This window comes from Sebastes umbrosus, chromosome 22 (assembly GCF_015220745.1).
Source record: "Sebastes umbrosus isolate fSebUmb1 chromosome 22, fSebUmb1.pri, whole genome shotgun sequence".
Classification (NCBI taxonomy): Eukaryota; Metazoa; Chordata; class Actinopteri; order Perciformes; family Sebastidae; genus Sebastes; species Sebastes umbrosus.
The window spans coordinates 626,510-641,778 of NC_051290.1; the positions used below are offsets into that span (position 1 = coordinate 626,510).

The 15,269-nt window shown below is 38.1% G+C and overlaps 1 protein-coding gene across 1 annotated transcript; it reads right to left on the reverse strand.

The window, feature by feature from the left end:
- Positions 1-997: 997 nt before the first annotated feature.
- On the reverse strand, positions 998-11,432 carry LOC119481756 (complement factor I-like). Its single transcript, XM_037758945.1, has 18 exons — positions 11,250-11,432; positions 10,784-10,851; positions 10,535-10,688; positions 8,873-8,936; positions 8,599-8,767; positions 8,254-8,444; positions 8,076-8,183; positions 7,871-7,984; positions 7,733-7,759; positions 7,621-7,641; positions 7,189-7,322; positions 6,955-7,058; positions 4,866-4,931; positions 4,674-4,778; positions 3,940-4,115; positions 2,436-2,537; positions 2,211-2,359; positions 998-1,381 (listed from the first exon to the last, which is right to left on the reverse strand). The coding sequence occupies exons 1-18, from the start codon at positions 11,325-11,327 to the stop codon at positions 1,310-1,312; spliced, it is 1,902 nt and encodes a 633-aa protein (XP_037614873.1). The 5' UTR covers positions 11,328-11,432; the 3' UTR covers positions 998-1,309.
- Between the last annotated feature and the right edge of the window lie 3,837 nt (positions 11,433-15,269).

Here is a 15,269-nt window from a genome sequence, read left to right on the forward strand (position 1 = left end):
GTTGGGGAAGAAGTAATAGAAACACAAAGGTTTGATTAGTTTTGTGCGAATATCTCGCATGTAAATTTGAACTTTGTGTGGGAAAACTGTAACAGTAGGGCTGTCAAAGTTAACACTATAATAACGTGTCAACGCAAATTTAATTTTAACGCCACAAATTTCTTTAACGCATTAATGCAACCTGTGATTTTTAGGCTGTAGCGGCTCAGTTTTAAAGCTAGAGTGAAGATACTGGTATCATATGAAACTAGAAAATATAAGGAATTTATTGGTACTGTATCTGTATGTCTATTTATAGCTCTGATTCTCCAATATGCTGATGACATCCGCCTAATTTTGGCAGAAAAAAAATACCTAAACCGAAAGAATCCATCGGTACCAACCATGTCATACTAGCTTGTCATGAAGGAGGTTAAATAACGCTCCAAACTTATGCAAAATTTTGGCGAGGAAAAACTGTCATGGCCATTTTCAAAGGCGTCCTTTGGCCTCTGATAGATAAAGATAAAAAAAAGTGTGATTAATTTGTGATTTTTCACGATTAAATATTTTAACTGATTGACAGCCCTATTTTAACAAAAAAATCTATGATGAATAACAGTCTGCTCAGTGTCCTCCTCTCCCCCACAACTTTAAAAGTGTCTGGTTTGCAGCCAGTTACGGAGCGGAGCCACCATTATTGTTATTAATAACACCTGTGCTTTCCCTGCTATGACAAGTCAAAATGTCTGCTGGTAAGTGGCATGCTGGGACAGGTGACCCTGAACAGGATGAATGGATTGAAGAACAAATAAGTTAATGTTCAACACTGTTTCAAAATCATTGTTTACTTATCTGTAAGGCAGGCGGACTTCTGGGTTTTCCTACTTGTACACACAAACCACAAACATGACCCAACACTCCAGCTACACACACGATCAATAAGATTAATCAATACGAGGTGCAGACTGTGAGTGTGTTTGTGCGTCCACACCATCGAGACAAAGCAGTGACTGACTGATGATATTGTTAGTTTATTTGTTTATTCAGAGGAGACAATGCAACATGTACTATAAAATATGAATAACAGTGAATAATGGTCTACTTTTTAATGAACCAGGTGACAACAGTACTTTCTTAGTTACAGCATTACATAATATTTTATTAACTTTACATTAATAAATCTACACACAACTGAAAATGTTTTTTTTTGCTTTGTACAGCAACAAATGTATAAAACATTTTTAAAAAGTTAGAATTGTCAATCAGTACACAGCTGTAGCCAATGTGAAATATGAATGTAATCCTTCTGGAGTTGGTTGTTTGAGTATTATTGGGAGTTGAACCTCGTCACAGCAGGCCACCCTGTATGAAATCTGATCCACTCAAAGTAATGAGCGACCTGAAAGAGAGAACGAGCGATTAATCGCATGATTGTCCATAGTTAATCACAATTAAGCGCAAACTAATCACACATTTTTCATCTGTTCAAAATGTACCTTAAAGGGAGATTTGTCAAGTGTTTAATACTCTTATCATCATGGGAGTGGGCTAATATGCTTGTTTTATGTAAATGTATGTATATATTTATTATTGTAAATCAATTAACAACACAGATCAATGACTAATATTGTCCAGAAACCCTCACAGGTACTGCATTTAGCATAAAACAATATGCTCCAATCATAACATGGCAAACTGCACATGACGTGGACAAATATACAAATATATGTATGTAGTTATTATTGAAATGACAAATATTGTACAGAAACCCTCACATCCTCACATTAACACTCCCTTTTTTGTTTATTTTTTTCTGTCAAAATTGGGGTAATGTCTTCAGCGTATTGGCGAATCAGAGATATAAATAGACACACAGATACAGTGTGAAGTACATATATTGCTAGTATATATAACTAGTAGGACATGGTTGGTACCGATGGATTCATCAGGTTTTTCTAGTTTCATATGATACCAGTATCTTCACTCTAGCTTTAAAACTGAGCCCGCTACAACCTAAAAATCACAAGTTGTGTTAATGCGTTTTAGTTGCGTTAAAACAAATTTGCGTTAACGCGTTATTATCGCAGTAACTTTGACAGCACTAAGATCCAGGCATCAAAATAGTCTCTTCAGAGGACACCAGTAGTCAGAGTCATATCATCATATTATAAATGTCACCAGCATTTCAACCGCAGCAGAAACAAGTAACTTGATAGTAAATATTTTACCTGCGTATAAACTCCTGGAGATCTCGGCCGGCCACATCCCCGCCCCCAGCTGACGATGCCCCACAGGTAAGAAACACCCAGTTCATCCTCACACACCAGAGGACCTCCATTATCCCCCTCACAGGCGTCCACTCTCCCGTTCAGATCACCTGCACACACACAAACAAACCTCAAACGGACTCATTTCATTAACACAATAAACACCCAAAATATGAGCACACCTACCTGCACAGATCATGCCGGGTTTAATGCTGTCATTATGGAATCTCTGACAGTCTTCAATGAGGGACACGCTGGCCCACTGTAGGACCCGGGACAGTCTACCACCTACAGAGAAGTTAGTCATCAGTATCAGGACCACTGTTCAATATAATGTATATGTTTTCACAGCATTAACAACAGAGACAACAAACATTTATCATGACAACATGGACGAAGTGAAAAATGATTAGAAAAAGGAAAACACTTTTTCACTTGTTCTTAAGTCGTAAATACAGGAGATAAAACAATTTAGATCAGACTTAGAAAAAGAAACACCAGAATTTTTTCTCAAGGCTTCCGTATAACACACAAAATGCACAGATGCCACAGATGATGTTAGTCCCCATAGAAGACATTTCATTGACCTCACTGTATAAAATGACCTGTGGTGACATCTAGGATAATCACAGCCTCATGAAACTTTACAGCCACAAACTTGAGACCTAGAGCATTCAGAGGATGGATGGATCAAACTAGAGACCTAGAGCATTCAGAGGATGGATGGATCAAACTAGAGACCTAGAGCATTCAGAGGATGGATGGCTTTCCTAGCTAAATTGACAATAAGGGGGTTTCTGAGCAGTTTACACAACATAAGTGCTCGCCATCCAATCACCGAAAAATGCAATTCTTGCAGAAATCTATAAAAGATTTTGATACCAAATCACAGCATGGGTTTTTCTCTGGTGTTCCTCAAGGTCTTGGTGTCTTAATGTGGTATTTTGGAGGATTATTGATCATTTTTATCAATTCTCCAATGGTAAAACAAATGGTTAAATTTAGCACCAAATCTGTGTAACAAATGGTATTAACCCAAAAACTTATGAGACATAATAGAGCATGGGGATGGCCATCATATATATCCATGTAATGTTCTAAGCCCTAATATATTTTCAGAATTTATTTTAATTAATTGTTTATTATTACATGTTTATCTCTGATTTAGGTTCCCATCTTTCAGATGATGTACACCACTTCTACGTGACATCTACTGTTGACCTGCTATCTGCCCCTAAAGACCCCCTGTACCCCCCCTAAAAAGACTAAAACGGCTCTATTGAGGGTCTCAGAGGGTTAATCTGGCAAATAAAATAAAAATGGTCGCTGCCATGATGCCTTTCCAGAGTTGTAAAATCCTGTCAGTAGCTGAGTACTGTATAATAAACCGTTGTGACGTCTGTTAAACCTTCAGACTCATTGATCTGTTACTCAAACTGGCCCTCCTGGATCGTATTTAATGTGTCATGGTATCTTAAACAAAAGGCACCACCAGCGCAGCCCTTTGTATTTCTTAATGCTGGGCAGTTTTCTGGGATAAAACATACTGTACATTAGCAAAAAGCTGCCTGAGAGATTTCATGTTCTTGAATGTGCCATATTATGAGCTCCATGTATAATCTTGACCACCTTACAGGTCAGATTTTGGCTAAAAATGAAAAAATGTCAACAACAGTTGCTGTTGTTATACCTGCATCCTGCCCCCATCCAGAGATGGTGCAGGTGTGGTTGGGATGGAAGAGCCTGGTGGTCCAGGGAACGCAGACAGGACTGATGGTCGGGCTGTCCTCAAAACATTTGTCGTTGAACGGAAGCTTCTCCAGCTGCACCAGAGCGATGTCATTCTTATGGGTGTTGGGGTTGTACCTTTATTTTTGTATAAAAGAATGCTTATTACCAGTGTGATTGCATTGTGTACATGGCTACAGATTATTGCTCTCATCTTTACCTGAAGCAATGCTTTGCAATATTTAGATTTTGAGCAGTATTTTATCCATTACTTTAAAAGGAACACTGCATCATATTTCTCTTTATGCTGACGATATTTGACTTTACTTATCTGATGTCTCCTCTCCGTCTTGTACTTTAGAGTTGGGCTCTTTTGCCATTTACTGTATAATAACTGGTAGAAATATGTATCCTCATACTTCATAGCTTGACAACCGCCCTCACTTCCACCAAATATTGATCCAAGTAAAATTAACCGAAACAAGTATTCTGCTCTGAATCAGCTTCCTTTTTTTCAATGCTTTCCAACAATACTTGCTAGCCAGTGTTAACTAACGTGTTCAGAAAATTATCCTGCCTCCACTTAACGCTCCGCCCACTATATACCTCATCATGGTTACTAACACCCTGGTGTGCCATATAGCCTAAGACGTATATGTTAATCTAATAAATGGTCATGAAAACGTGTATGCATACTTAGGGTGGATGTGGACATCGTGAACAGGAACAATATCTGTAGAGGCCTGATGCATGACCTTCTTCCAGAGAGATAACTTCACAAACAATTTAGCGAGGTTAGGCCTGCAGGAGAGAGGGAGAGAAACATTTAAGAAACAAATCAAGATAAACTTTTGAGTTCCCCATATAGAAAATTAGACGGATAATTACTTTTGGTTGGTGTCTCTCTCTTGACCAGAAACTCCGTCTTCGGTGATCGAGAGAGAAGGTTTTGTCCTGCAAGAGAGAGAGAACTACTTGTGAGAGGAAATAAGTTGTATTTGTTCATTCAAAACTTATAGTCTTTTTTTAATTAAACTAGATTTTACTAGGATATGTCATCCAGAATTAAAGCCACATGTCTTCTTGACCTCTTCTGTCATATTTCTTATTTTTTATCCGGATTTTATGAAGGTTTATCTGTGCAAATAGATAAACATAAACATAGTACTGCCACCGTTGTTATCCAAATTCAAGCACAGAATAATACTCTAACCAAATAAGGGCTGCAACTAACAATCATTTTATTTGTCGATTAATCTGACGATTGTGTTCAAAACCTAAAGATATTCAGATTGCATTAATATAAAAACAGAGAAAAACACCAAATCCTCACACACACATTATAATAATTCCTGTTTTTTAATTTTCTGTTGATCAACAAATTGAATAACCTAACTGTGCAATACTGTCATTTATACTGTACATTTATATTCTTATTTATGCCATTCTGGCATTTATATTTAACACACTTCATAGATCTCACTTCTCAGTATTTTGTATTTACTTATATGCACTATGGTTATTTGTTATACATTGCACGTCTTAACCCTACTACCCCACTAGAGCACTGCGCTCACAGAATGCAGGGTTACTTGAGGTTCCTAGAGTCTCCAAAAGTAGAATGGGAGCAAGAGCCTTCAGCTATCAAGCTCCTCTTCTCTGGAACCAGCTCCCAGTTTCAGTCCGGGAGGCAGACACCATCTCTACATTTAAGAGTAGGCTAAAGCCTTTCCTCTTTGATAACGCTTATACTTAAGCTGCTATAGGCATAGACTGCCGGGGGACTTCCTATGACACACTGTCATAAGGAACTTCCTATGACACACTGAGCTCCCCTCTCCTTCTGTATATACTCATGTCCCATGTCCATGTTGTTACTAACTTCATTCCTTCCCGGGAGTCCTTGTGCCTCCTTGTCTCGCAGCTAACCGTGGAGCGGGGTCACACCTGGAGCGAGGTCATACCCGGAGCGGGATCACACCGGGAGCGAGGTTATACCTGGAGCATGGGTACACTTGGAGTCGGGTTTCACCTGGATCTTGATGGTCTCCGGTATTGTGGCTGCATCTGCTGCCGCGTCGGTGCCTGCTTGACACCAACTGCTACCATCCCTAATTAACTACGTCTGTACGAGGGACTACCAATGCTAACGAGGGATTTCCAACACCTAGTGACAATGTGGCAGCCTGGAGAATAACACTTCTCAATCACTGCCAAAGACATCAAGAGCTCCCAGCAAGCATGCTGATGCTGCAGGAACCAACGCACGGGCATCAATTGCAGGGACGTCCCACACCAATACACATGGACGTACTGAGGAGAGATGCTGGACAGTGCTGGCTTTCCGATAGTTGTATTATCACTCTTTCCATCCACCACTATTGGTTTTGTGTTATCAGTCCTACTTGTATTAGCTATTACAGCTGCTAGACTGCTATTGTGGCTGCTTCTCTATCTCTCTCTCTCTCTCTCTCTCTCTATCTATCTATCCCCCCAGCCGGTCTCGGCAGATGGCCGCCCGCCCTGCGCCCGGTTCTGCTCCAGGTTTCTTCCCAGTAATCGGGGAGTTTTTCCTGGCCACAGTGCACTTGGTGGATCCTGTTGGGTCTCTAAACTATGGTGTACGGTCATAGACCTGCTCTATATATAAAGCGTCTTGAGATAACTGCAAATAAATGCAAATATTTGTACATGTTTCATATTTCTTATATTCTCATTTTCTTATTTTAATTTTAGAACTTATATTTATTTACATATATTGTGTTTATATTGTAGCATTGTGTGCATAATTTACATTTTACTCCTTTATTTCTATTTTCTTACATTTCTTCATGCTTGTAGGAGAGCAACTGTAACGCCCTGGGGATCAAAAATGTTTTTCTGATTCTGTTTATATTGCCTGACTCTACGACTACAACTTTTTCTCCCGTCATGTGCACCATTACAATAAGTACTAGTAGTACTTCATGCGTCCTACCCGAGGCAGTGAGCAGCAGTGATTACCCAGCAGTCTCCGATATAAGCTCCTCCACATTGAATCCTTCTGTTCATCTGTAGAGCGACCTGCCACTGGATCTGAGTCTGCACACAGACAAGAAATGTACAGTTTATTGGTCAGTAGATAACAGCTGCACCACACTCTCTGCTGGTCTAGTCATTAGTGGTTTATGTGTTAATAAAGATAATGGAATCACATTATTGTGTAACTGACCGGTTGTGTTGGCTGTCCTCCTACCACTCTCTTGAAGCGGCCTCCTCCTCCTCGCTCCTCTTGGTCCACGCTGCTTGTTTGAGGAATCCCACAGTTCAACTTGGACTCCAGATGCACTCTGTTGGCCCTAGTTTCTACACAAATCACAAGTGTTAATGCATTAAAGAAATTAGTGGCGTTAAAATGAATTTGTGTTAACACGTTATTATCGTGTTAAATTTGACAGCCCTAATTATAACAAGTCAGTTTTACTATAATGTCATCCACAATAACAAATACATTAATTAACACTCCTCTACTCATACATTATAGTGTGTTGAAATCCATTCATTAACTATTTAAATACTTATTATAAATGTTAAATAAGGGGGTGTACTCTAACTACTGCTACTGATTACTAACACTAAACATACTATTATTTAAGCTACATACCGTTTTTTGGAGAGATGTACTCTGAAAAACAACAACAGAAAATATGTATGATCATCTTCATCGTCACTAAAGCAACATCAAGTCATTACAGTGAGTGGGTTACCGTGGTTACCTGTGTTCGTGAGAAGAGGAAGTGGCTCTGTGAGGAATAGAATAATATATTTATAAGGGAATACCTCACAAAATGCTGCTCTATTCAGGTCTGTGAAATGAAAAGAATTGACTGGTGAGATGTGACTGTGGTCCGTACTAGTGTGTTTCTTTGATTCGTCCTCGCCATCCAGACAGTCGATCTGTCCGTCACCAACTGCTTCTTTATGCAAACAAACACCTGTGCTGCAGCGGAAAGCTCCGTTTCTGCATTCTGGCAGAAACACAATAAATCACATTGTACAAGATGACATAGAAGTTAATAAGTACATTTACTACTATTAACTACTGTACTGAGGACTTACTCTCGCAGCACATCTCGTCACTGCGGTCGCCGCAGTCGTCGACTCCGTCACACGTCTGACTGAGAGACACACACTTCCTGTTCACACACCTGAATTCACACTCCTCACCTGAAACACACACACACGTCACACGTCTAATCAAATTAAATAGAGCACAATAGAGTTTGCGGTTACTGACCTGATGGCTGGACGCAGGTTGCCGTAGCGACATCCCTGTTGTCAATGACGGTCTTGTCGTAGATCACACATTCTGCCAGTGAGTTCTCGTAACCCTGGCAACGGACGCTCACACATTTGACCGGCAACTGCTGGTCGTCATGGTAGCTCGTCAGGGAAACGTATGACACGGTACCGGAGAACGCGGCACCACTGGACACACACATACACACACACGTCTTTATTAAAATTTTGGACATCTGTCGACCAATCAAAGGTTGCGGTGTTAAAGCTTATGGTTTCCACTTACTTCCTATATGCATACTGTGTATGTGCATTATGAAATGTTAAATATATCTTCTCTCACAGTGGGTGTCCGTCCTCCTTGCAGGCCACGTTAGCAGCAGCCATGTCCCACAGCTCCGGACACACCAGTAACTCCTCGCCACCTCCTTCAGTGCTCCCAGTGCCGGGAACAAAGAGCCTGACCACTTCTGTGCCTTGCTCTATTGAACCTCTGAACTTTGGTTGATCGGCTGAAGTGAGAGAAAGATGGAGGTCAATATACCAGTGAATCACCATTAGATGAAGATCAAGAAAACACCATAAATTAAGAAAACAATTCAAGTTTGAGCACAAACCTCTGCAGGTTTCCCCAAAATGGGACATGAAGGGTCTCTTGGTCTGACAGGAAACAGCCATTGCCTTCAAACAAATAGGAAAACTTGAAACCGTGAGTTATTTTTCAGTGTTAAAAGCTAAGTCTCTTCATTCATACATATTTATGTTCAAAAACATTCAGTATGACTTGGTGGTCGATGGTTTTCTGTATTTTACCATGTTCTGAAATCACCGCTTAGCTTTTGTCTCACGTAGGGCAGTCAATCGATTAAAATATTCAATTAATCGCGTGATTGTCCAAGAAAGATTTGTCAAGTATTTAATACTATTATTATTATGTTATTTAGCATCCCTCTCAACAAGCTAGTATACAGGTTATTGAGACAGTTAGTGAGGGCATCCTCATATTACCACTCCCTTTTTTGTTAATTTTTTCTGCTAAAATTAGGGGTATGTCATCAGCATATTTGCGAATCAGAGCTATAAATAGACACACAGATACATACTGCTAGTATATATTGCTAGTATCAAATGTCCGTTTCACGACATTATGAGAAGTTTTCTTTTGTTAACCTTTTAAGCCCTATAGGGTGCTGGAAGGTGTGGTTCTCCTAGACAGACATACACAAAATAAATCAAGAATAATAGGATAGATAAGACCTCAGAGAATTCATCCCCAGTGTCAGTAACATTGTGACTGTTACTATGCCTGAGTAAACTGTGAGGAACCAAAGGAAAAATCTTTACATTTTTATCCTCGCCTATAATGTTGTCTAGATTAGACAGTGGATAACACCATTATAGCTATTATGCCATGCATAGAGATGACACTGAATTCATTCAGCAACTCCTTGACTACAACTGAGCCAAAGCAGATATAAATAACACAAAGCACATAGATTCTACAAAGGTTTTAGTCAGGATAGGACCAGGAGGACTCTCTATTTGGCACACTTGGATACCCAACGTGTGCCAAATAGGGTTTTCTACCTCTTGAAAGGGAATCTGGCTCTAAAATACTACTGATATCCACTACAGGAGGTGATGTGCACACAATGGAGCCTTTGGCCATGACGTTTACCCTGTGCATCATCACATTCTACCATTGTGCATCATCACATTCTACCATTGTGCACAGTATAACATCAATAAAAACTGTATAATTTTGACTCCAAATGGAGTAGTTTTATTATAATAATGAAATATGATCAAGTAGATAATAACAAATAAGATCAATAACAATGTAAATAAGATAACTCCCCCTCCCCTGTGCTTCCAGCTCTCTCCTGGCTGATTGCTGCTGAGCTGATTCACCTGTTACAAGCTGCACACCTGGAACTCATCTACTCATCAGCGCTGCAGTATATCAACCTTGGTTCTTCACTCAAGCTTCATTTAGATCATTGTTTCATCTCTAGTAGTAGATACCTGTGGTCAGGACAGGTGAGATTTCCTAGTGTAACTTAATCTTGCCGTGTGTATGTGCCTTGTCTTTCACCTTTTTCTCCTGTGCTGAGGATCACCTGCCTCACACCTACATCACCTGCCTGCTCACCAACAACCCTCCTTACCCTTTCAAAAAAGAAGTATACTTGAAGTTTAATTTATGAAGTAAACTTAAGGATACCTCGACTCTGGCTGGCGGTGTTAGTGCCTCGCTCAGTGGCCAAACATGTTGTTACCTGGCAATACGACAGGAGCTGCCTGTTGGCACGGCTACAGACCGGGGCCACGCCCTCGCTGGGACACAGATAGGCCGGTTTGCAGGTGCATCGTCCGTCTATGCAATACTGCCACGGACTGCAAAACACCAGGTCACATGACTCACGAGTAAAGCTAAGAAAAAAAGAAATAGAGATCGAATTAACATGATATCTGATAAATAGAAGAACAAGCAAACAATCCAGCCAATCAGAGAGCAGAGCACTTACTTCCTTTCAAGACACTCGATCGGTCCCAGAAACTCGTCAGTGTTTGGGGTGGAGCTTTGTGTCGAGAGCTGCAAGGAGGTGGTTGAATACAATTAAACGGTACGACAACAAGGGAGAGCTACATTAAATTAATAAATATATAAACAAAGTTCAGTAAACGTTTTAGAAAGCTGACATCTGCTGGTGGACGCTGGTAGGAGTTTAGTTTTTAAATCCTTTAAACTCAGTAATTTATTTATGAATTGCATGTAAGTTCATTCTTGAACAGCGTGTTGGACGACCCCTTATTATCACATTATCGCAGTAAGTAATCAATAAATAATACTGTTAAATCATCTAAATGGTGTGTAAAAAGAAGAGTCCCTTAACCTCCAATCCAGCCTCACGGCGAAGAGTGTAATAGATATTAAAACACAGTAAAATAAGGCTTTAATGCCTGTAGAGTTTAATGACAGAGTTAACTCACCATGAGGTAGTGAGAGATGAGAAACAACAGCAGGAGAGGAGAAAGTCCAGCCGATGTCATCCTGACAAACACAAACATGGTTTCCTCTGAAGTTCTGCTTTATACAGAAATGTTTTATATCCAACCGCCCGGACGAAATGTCTTCTGAGAGACAAGATAGTGAAAAGTTTGTCCTGAAGCAACAGACAGCTATTGTCTTTATAGAGCGGTGTTTAGACTGACACACGGTGATGTCACCAATCAATCATTTGCTTGTCTTGTCAATATTGACACACACAGTGTCCGGACATATTAATCTGTCAATACATTTGAATTAATTTGACCTAGAACCATCTACGAATAAATAAATAAATTTAAAATAAATGCAAAAATAAATAAATAGTTAAACATTCCTAAAATGAATACATAAATAAATAAAAGGAAAGATTTAATTGGAAAGTAAATAAATAGGGGAATTAATACAAATAAATAAAGAGGCAGAAATATCAATTCATGTCACATTTTATCAATTAATAAATGCCTACATTAATATTTAATATTATCTTTAGTAAATTTAATGGCATATTAATTCATTTATTGAGTGATTTATTTATTTTTGGTTTTGACAGCTTCCATCCTCCAAATAAAAATGGTCCACAATAATGTAAATAATGTTTTTATTTTTTTATTTTGGCAGCTTCCGTGCTCCTTATCAAAAATGGTCCGCAATAATGTAAAATATAGAACATTTTTGTACAAAGAGCTTAAACATGCAAATCTACTGGGAATCCAAACACCCGATTCCAGAAAGCTAAAATAAAAGTAACACATTTCATCACACTGTTGAGCAACGACAGAATTCCCAAAATAATGAAATAAGGACATTGTAGAACACGTTCCTGATCGATTGATGAGTCAGAGTCGTACGTCTCTTTGCACCGGAAGCATTAGTCGTGCACATTTTGTTTGACAGGACAAATTTATTCATACATAACATCTTATCAATAAGAAGAACCTAATGGAGGAAGGAAGAAGCTATATTATGTCTGAGTGTATAAAGGCAACTAGCAAAAATAATTATGGCTTTCAAAATGTATTGCAGACATTTAACACGTAAAGTAATTTTGGACAATATATTTACTCATAAATTATATTGCAGGTATATTATACATTAACTAATAAATAATGCACACAACAAATAACCTTTTTGTCCACCAACGTCAGTGATTCCTGAAATCTACGGGGCTATTTTATTATGTTAGACGTTGAGTCGATGTTTGCAGTTGCACATAAAATACATTAGGATGTTGTTCTGCATTTATCAAAACGGTAACCACTTCTTTTGTGCTCATTAAAATAAAAATGCAAAGCTGGCCAGATAGTACAGGTAAAAATGTCAGTAATCAACTGGGAAAGTTTCATGATGATATCTATTAGTAATTTCTTTTTCACCCCATTCACCACCAGTGTCTTCAAAATGTATGACATTTTTAAAGTTTTTTTCTCAGAAATCTCCACTTCAGCAGCACTTACATCCACCAAACTTTCCAGTTTCAGTTCTCTTTATATTCTGAAGATTTTTACAGAGGGGTTTGTTCATATATTATTCATAGCCTGATTTATACAACATTTTATTCCTAAAAACATGGTGAAACTTGATTTTTGTTATGGCTGTCAGCAGTATTTTCGGAAATTTCTGGAAATGTATGCAAATTAGCACATATATAATAAGATAATGCATCATTTGCATATTCAAACATAACATTTCAGAAACTTTGTAATACAAAAAATAATTGTGTTAATCTAAGTAATCAACTGGGGAAGTTTCATGGTGATATCTATTAGTGTTTTTTTTTTTTTAATAAAGGTTAAAGACTGACACACATTAATGTAGAAACAGCGGTAATTAAAGAAAAAAGACCATATCACTGACAATGAACAATTATTCTTCTGTTTTCATTTTATTGCATCGCGTGGATCATCATCTATAACCGTAAATATTTGGTCATATCGCTTCCTGCCGTGAAGCACATACAGCAATGTCCTTATATTAGAAAAAAAAGATAATATATAATGAATAACATGCAATGCAAATCCTATAGAAAACCCTAATTACAGTCTGAGACACACAGAGGCACTGACATGAACAACCGAACCAAAGATTTCTATAAAGAAAGGTTGTGACAATGAAATGTGGCGAACCGTTTTTAAAAGGACCAAAAACATAATTTTAATTCTTTATAGTGACATTACCAAAAAAACTTTAACCTGGGTCGGTGACGTCTGGTTGAAAGACAAATCCCAGAAGGTCATTTAACAAAATGTACAGACTTGTGGATTATCTGGATCAAGAAAGATTCCATCCACTGCACGGTAAAAAAGTTTCTTAAATTACGACTCTACGACTTAATCCAAGTTAAATTACGATTTTACGACTTAATCCAAGTTAAATTACGACTTTACGTCTTAATCCAAGTTAAATTACGACTCTACGTCTTAATCCAAGTTAAATTATAACTCTGTGTCTTAATCCAAGTTAAATTCTGACTCTTAGTCTTAATCCAAGTTAAATTACGACTCTATGTTGTAATCCAAGTTAAATTACAAAACTGCGTCTTAATCCAATTTAAATTACGACTCTACGTTTTAATCCAAACAAAGATGATAGCCAGAAATGGAAAAATCTCGACGTTGCCTGATTTATGTGAATGAAAGCATATATTCCTTTATTTCGTACACAATAACGTGTTTACATGACTTTATGGTGTTGATTGATTGTTAAGATTTCCAGCTGCCATCTTTGTTTGGATACGGAAACAGGTAAATAATGTCTTTTATCGCGCAGTGAGCAGAAGTTTTCGAGGATTCTGGAAATACCATCAAAACTGTGTTACGTATTATCAAAAGAAAGATCGGCAAAGATTTGTCCTTCAGAAAAACAGATGGTTGTAACGATAATTCATGAGTATACACTATATGTTGAGTGATAATACTAACATGTTAGAATATTCTATGCTGGTAGGCACAATATATTAGCCTATTATGATAACAGGCAACATGCTAATACTGTAGCATAAGCTAGGAGTGTGATGCTAAAACACCACACTTTGATAAATCAATTACGCAATAGCAAACTGATAACATTAACAATTGGTGCATTAACTATAATATTCACTGAGTTAAATTTTGTTCTTCCGGAGAAATCCTTGTTTGAAAACCTTGTTAGCCACTGGCAGTTATCGAGCATTAGCAGTTGATCCTCCGGTAGCGGGCAGTCACTATATTTATTGCCACAACTCTTTTAGATAGACGACTCAAACGTGAAGAAAATCACACCCAAATAGGCACAAAATACACAACAAAAGACAGCAAGACACACGTATAATTTGGTCTTTTTGGTAGATACATTCATTACAGGGAGAAGGTTAATTATTACAACTCATTTAGTCCAGTTGGACTCCGGGTTTCACTCCGATGTCAATTATGTACTGATTTATCTGATGTATTGAATCTAATATTGGAGGAAAGCTGCCCCAAATCCACCTGGTAGAAAACCAGCGTACCCTTTGAGTTTGATATATCATAAATATTCATTGTGTTAATATATAGTATACGTAATAGTAAATAGTATCAAACTACTTGAAGCCAAATGAGAACAGGACGTGAATAAAAAGTTTATGCTCTCATGTCTCTTTGTTTTTATTTACGGTGGTGATTGATCATAGATTGTGCTTTTTATAAAATGTATATATAAATAGATACTAAACTAACTTCATGTATGTCGTTGATCTATATAATTTACGGTATATAATAGAATACAACTTAATATAATAAAGGTAAAAACAGGCCATCTCTCCCAAACGTCTGAAACAGTCGGGACGCTAGTCTGGTTCAGTAAACGTGGAGCGAGTGTCGTTTTTTGTGTTTTCTCACAGGCAGAGAAATAAATATCTTTTAGCCAATAAATAATGACATTTGTTTGGCCAAGTGATGTTTAACTGAAGCTCTTTGCGTGAAGTAGAAGCAGATCAGAAAAAGAAG

Coding starts and splice junctions, on each gene's coding strand:
- LOC119481756 (XM_037758945.1), bottom strand. CDS start 11,327: ATGTTTGTGTTTGTCAGGATGACATCGGCTGGACTTTCTCCTCTCCTG. Junction 4,932..6,954: donor ACTGCTGCTCACTGCCTCGG/GTAGGACGCATG, acceptor TCTCTCTTGCAG/GACAAAACCTTCTCTCTCGA. Junction 1,382..2,210: donor CTCCAGGAGTTTATACGCAG/GTAAAATATTTA, acceptor TCTCTCTTTCAG/GTCGCTCATTACTTTGAGTG.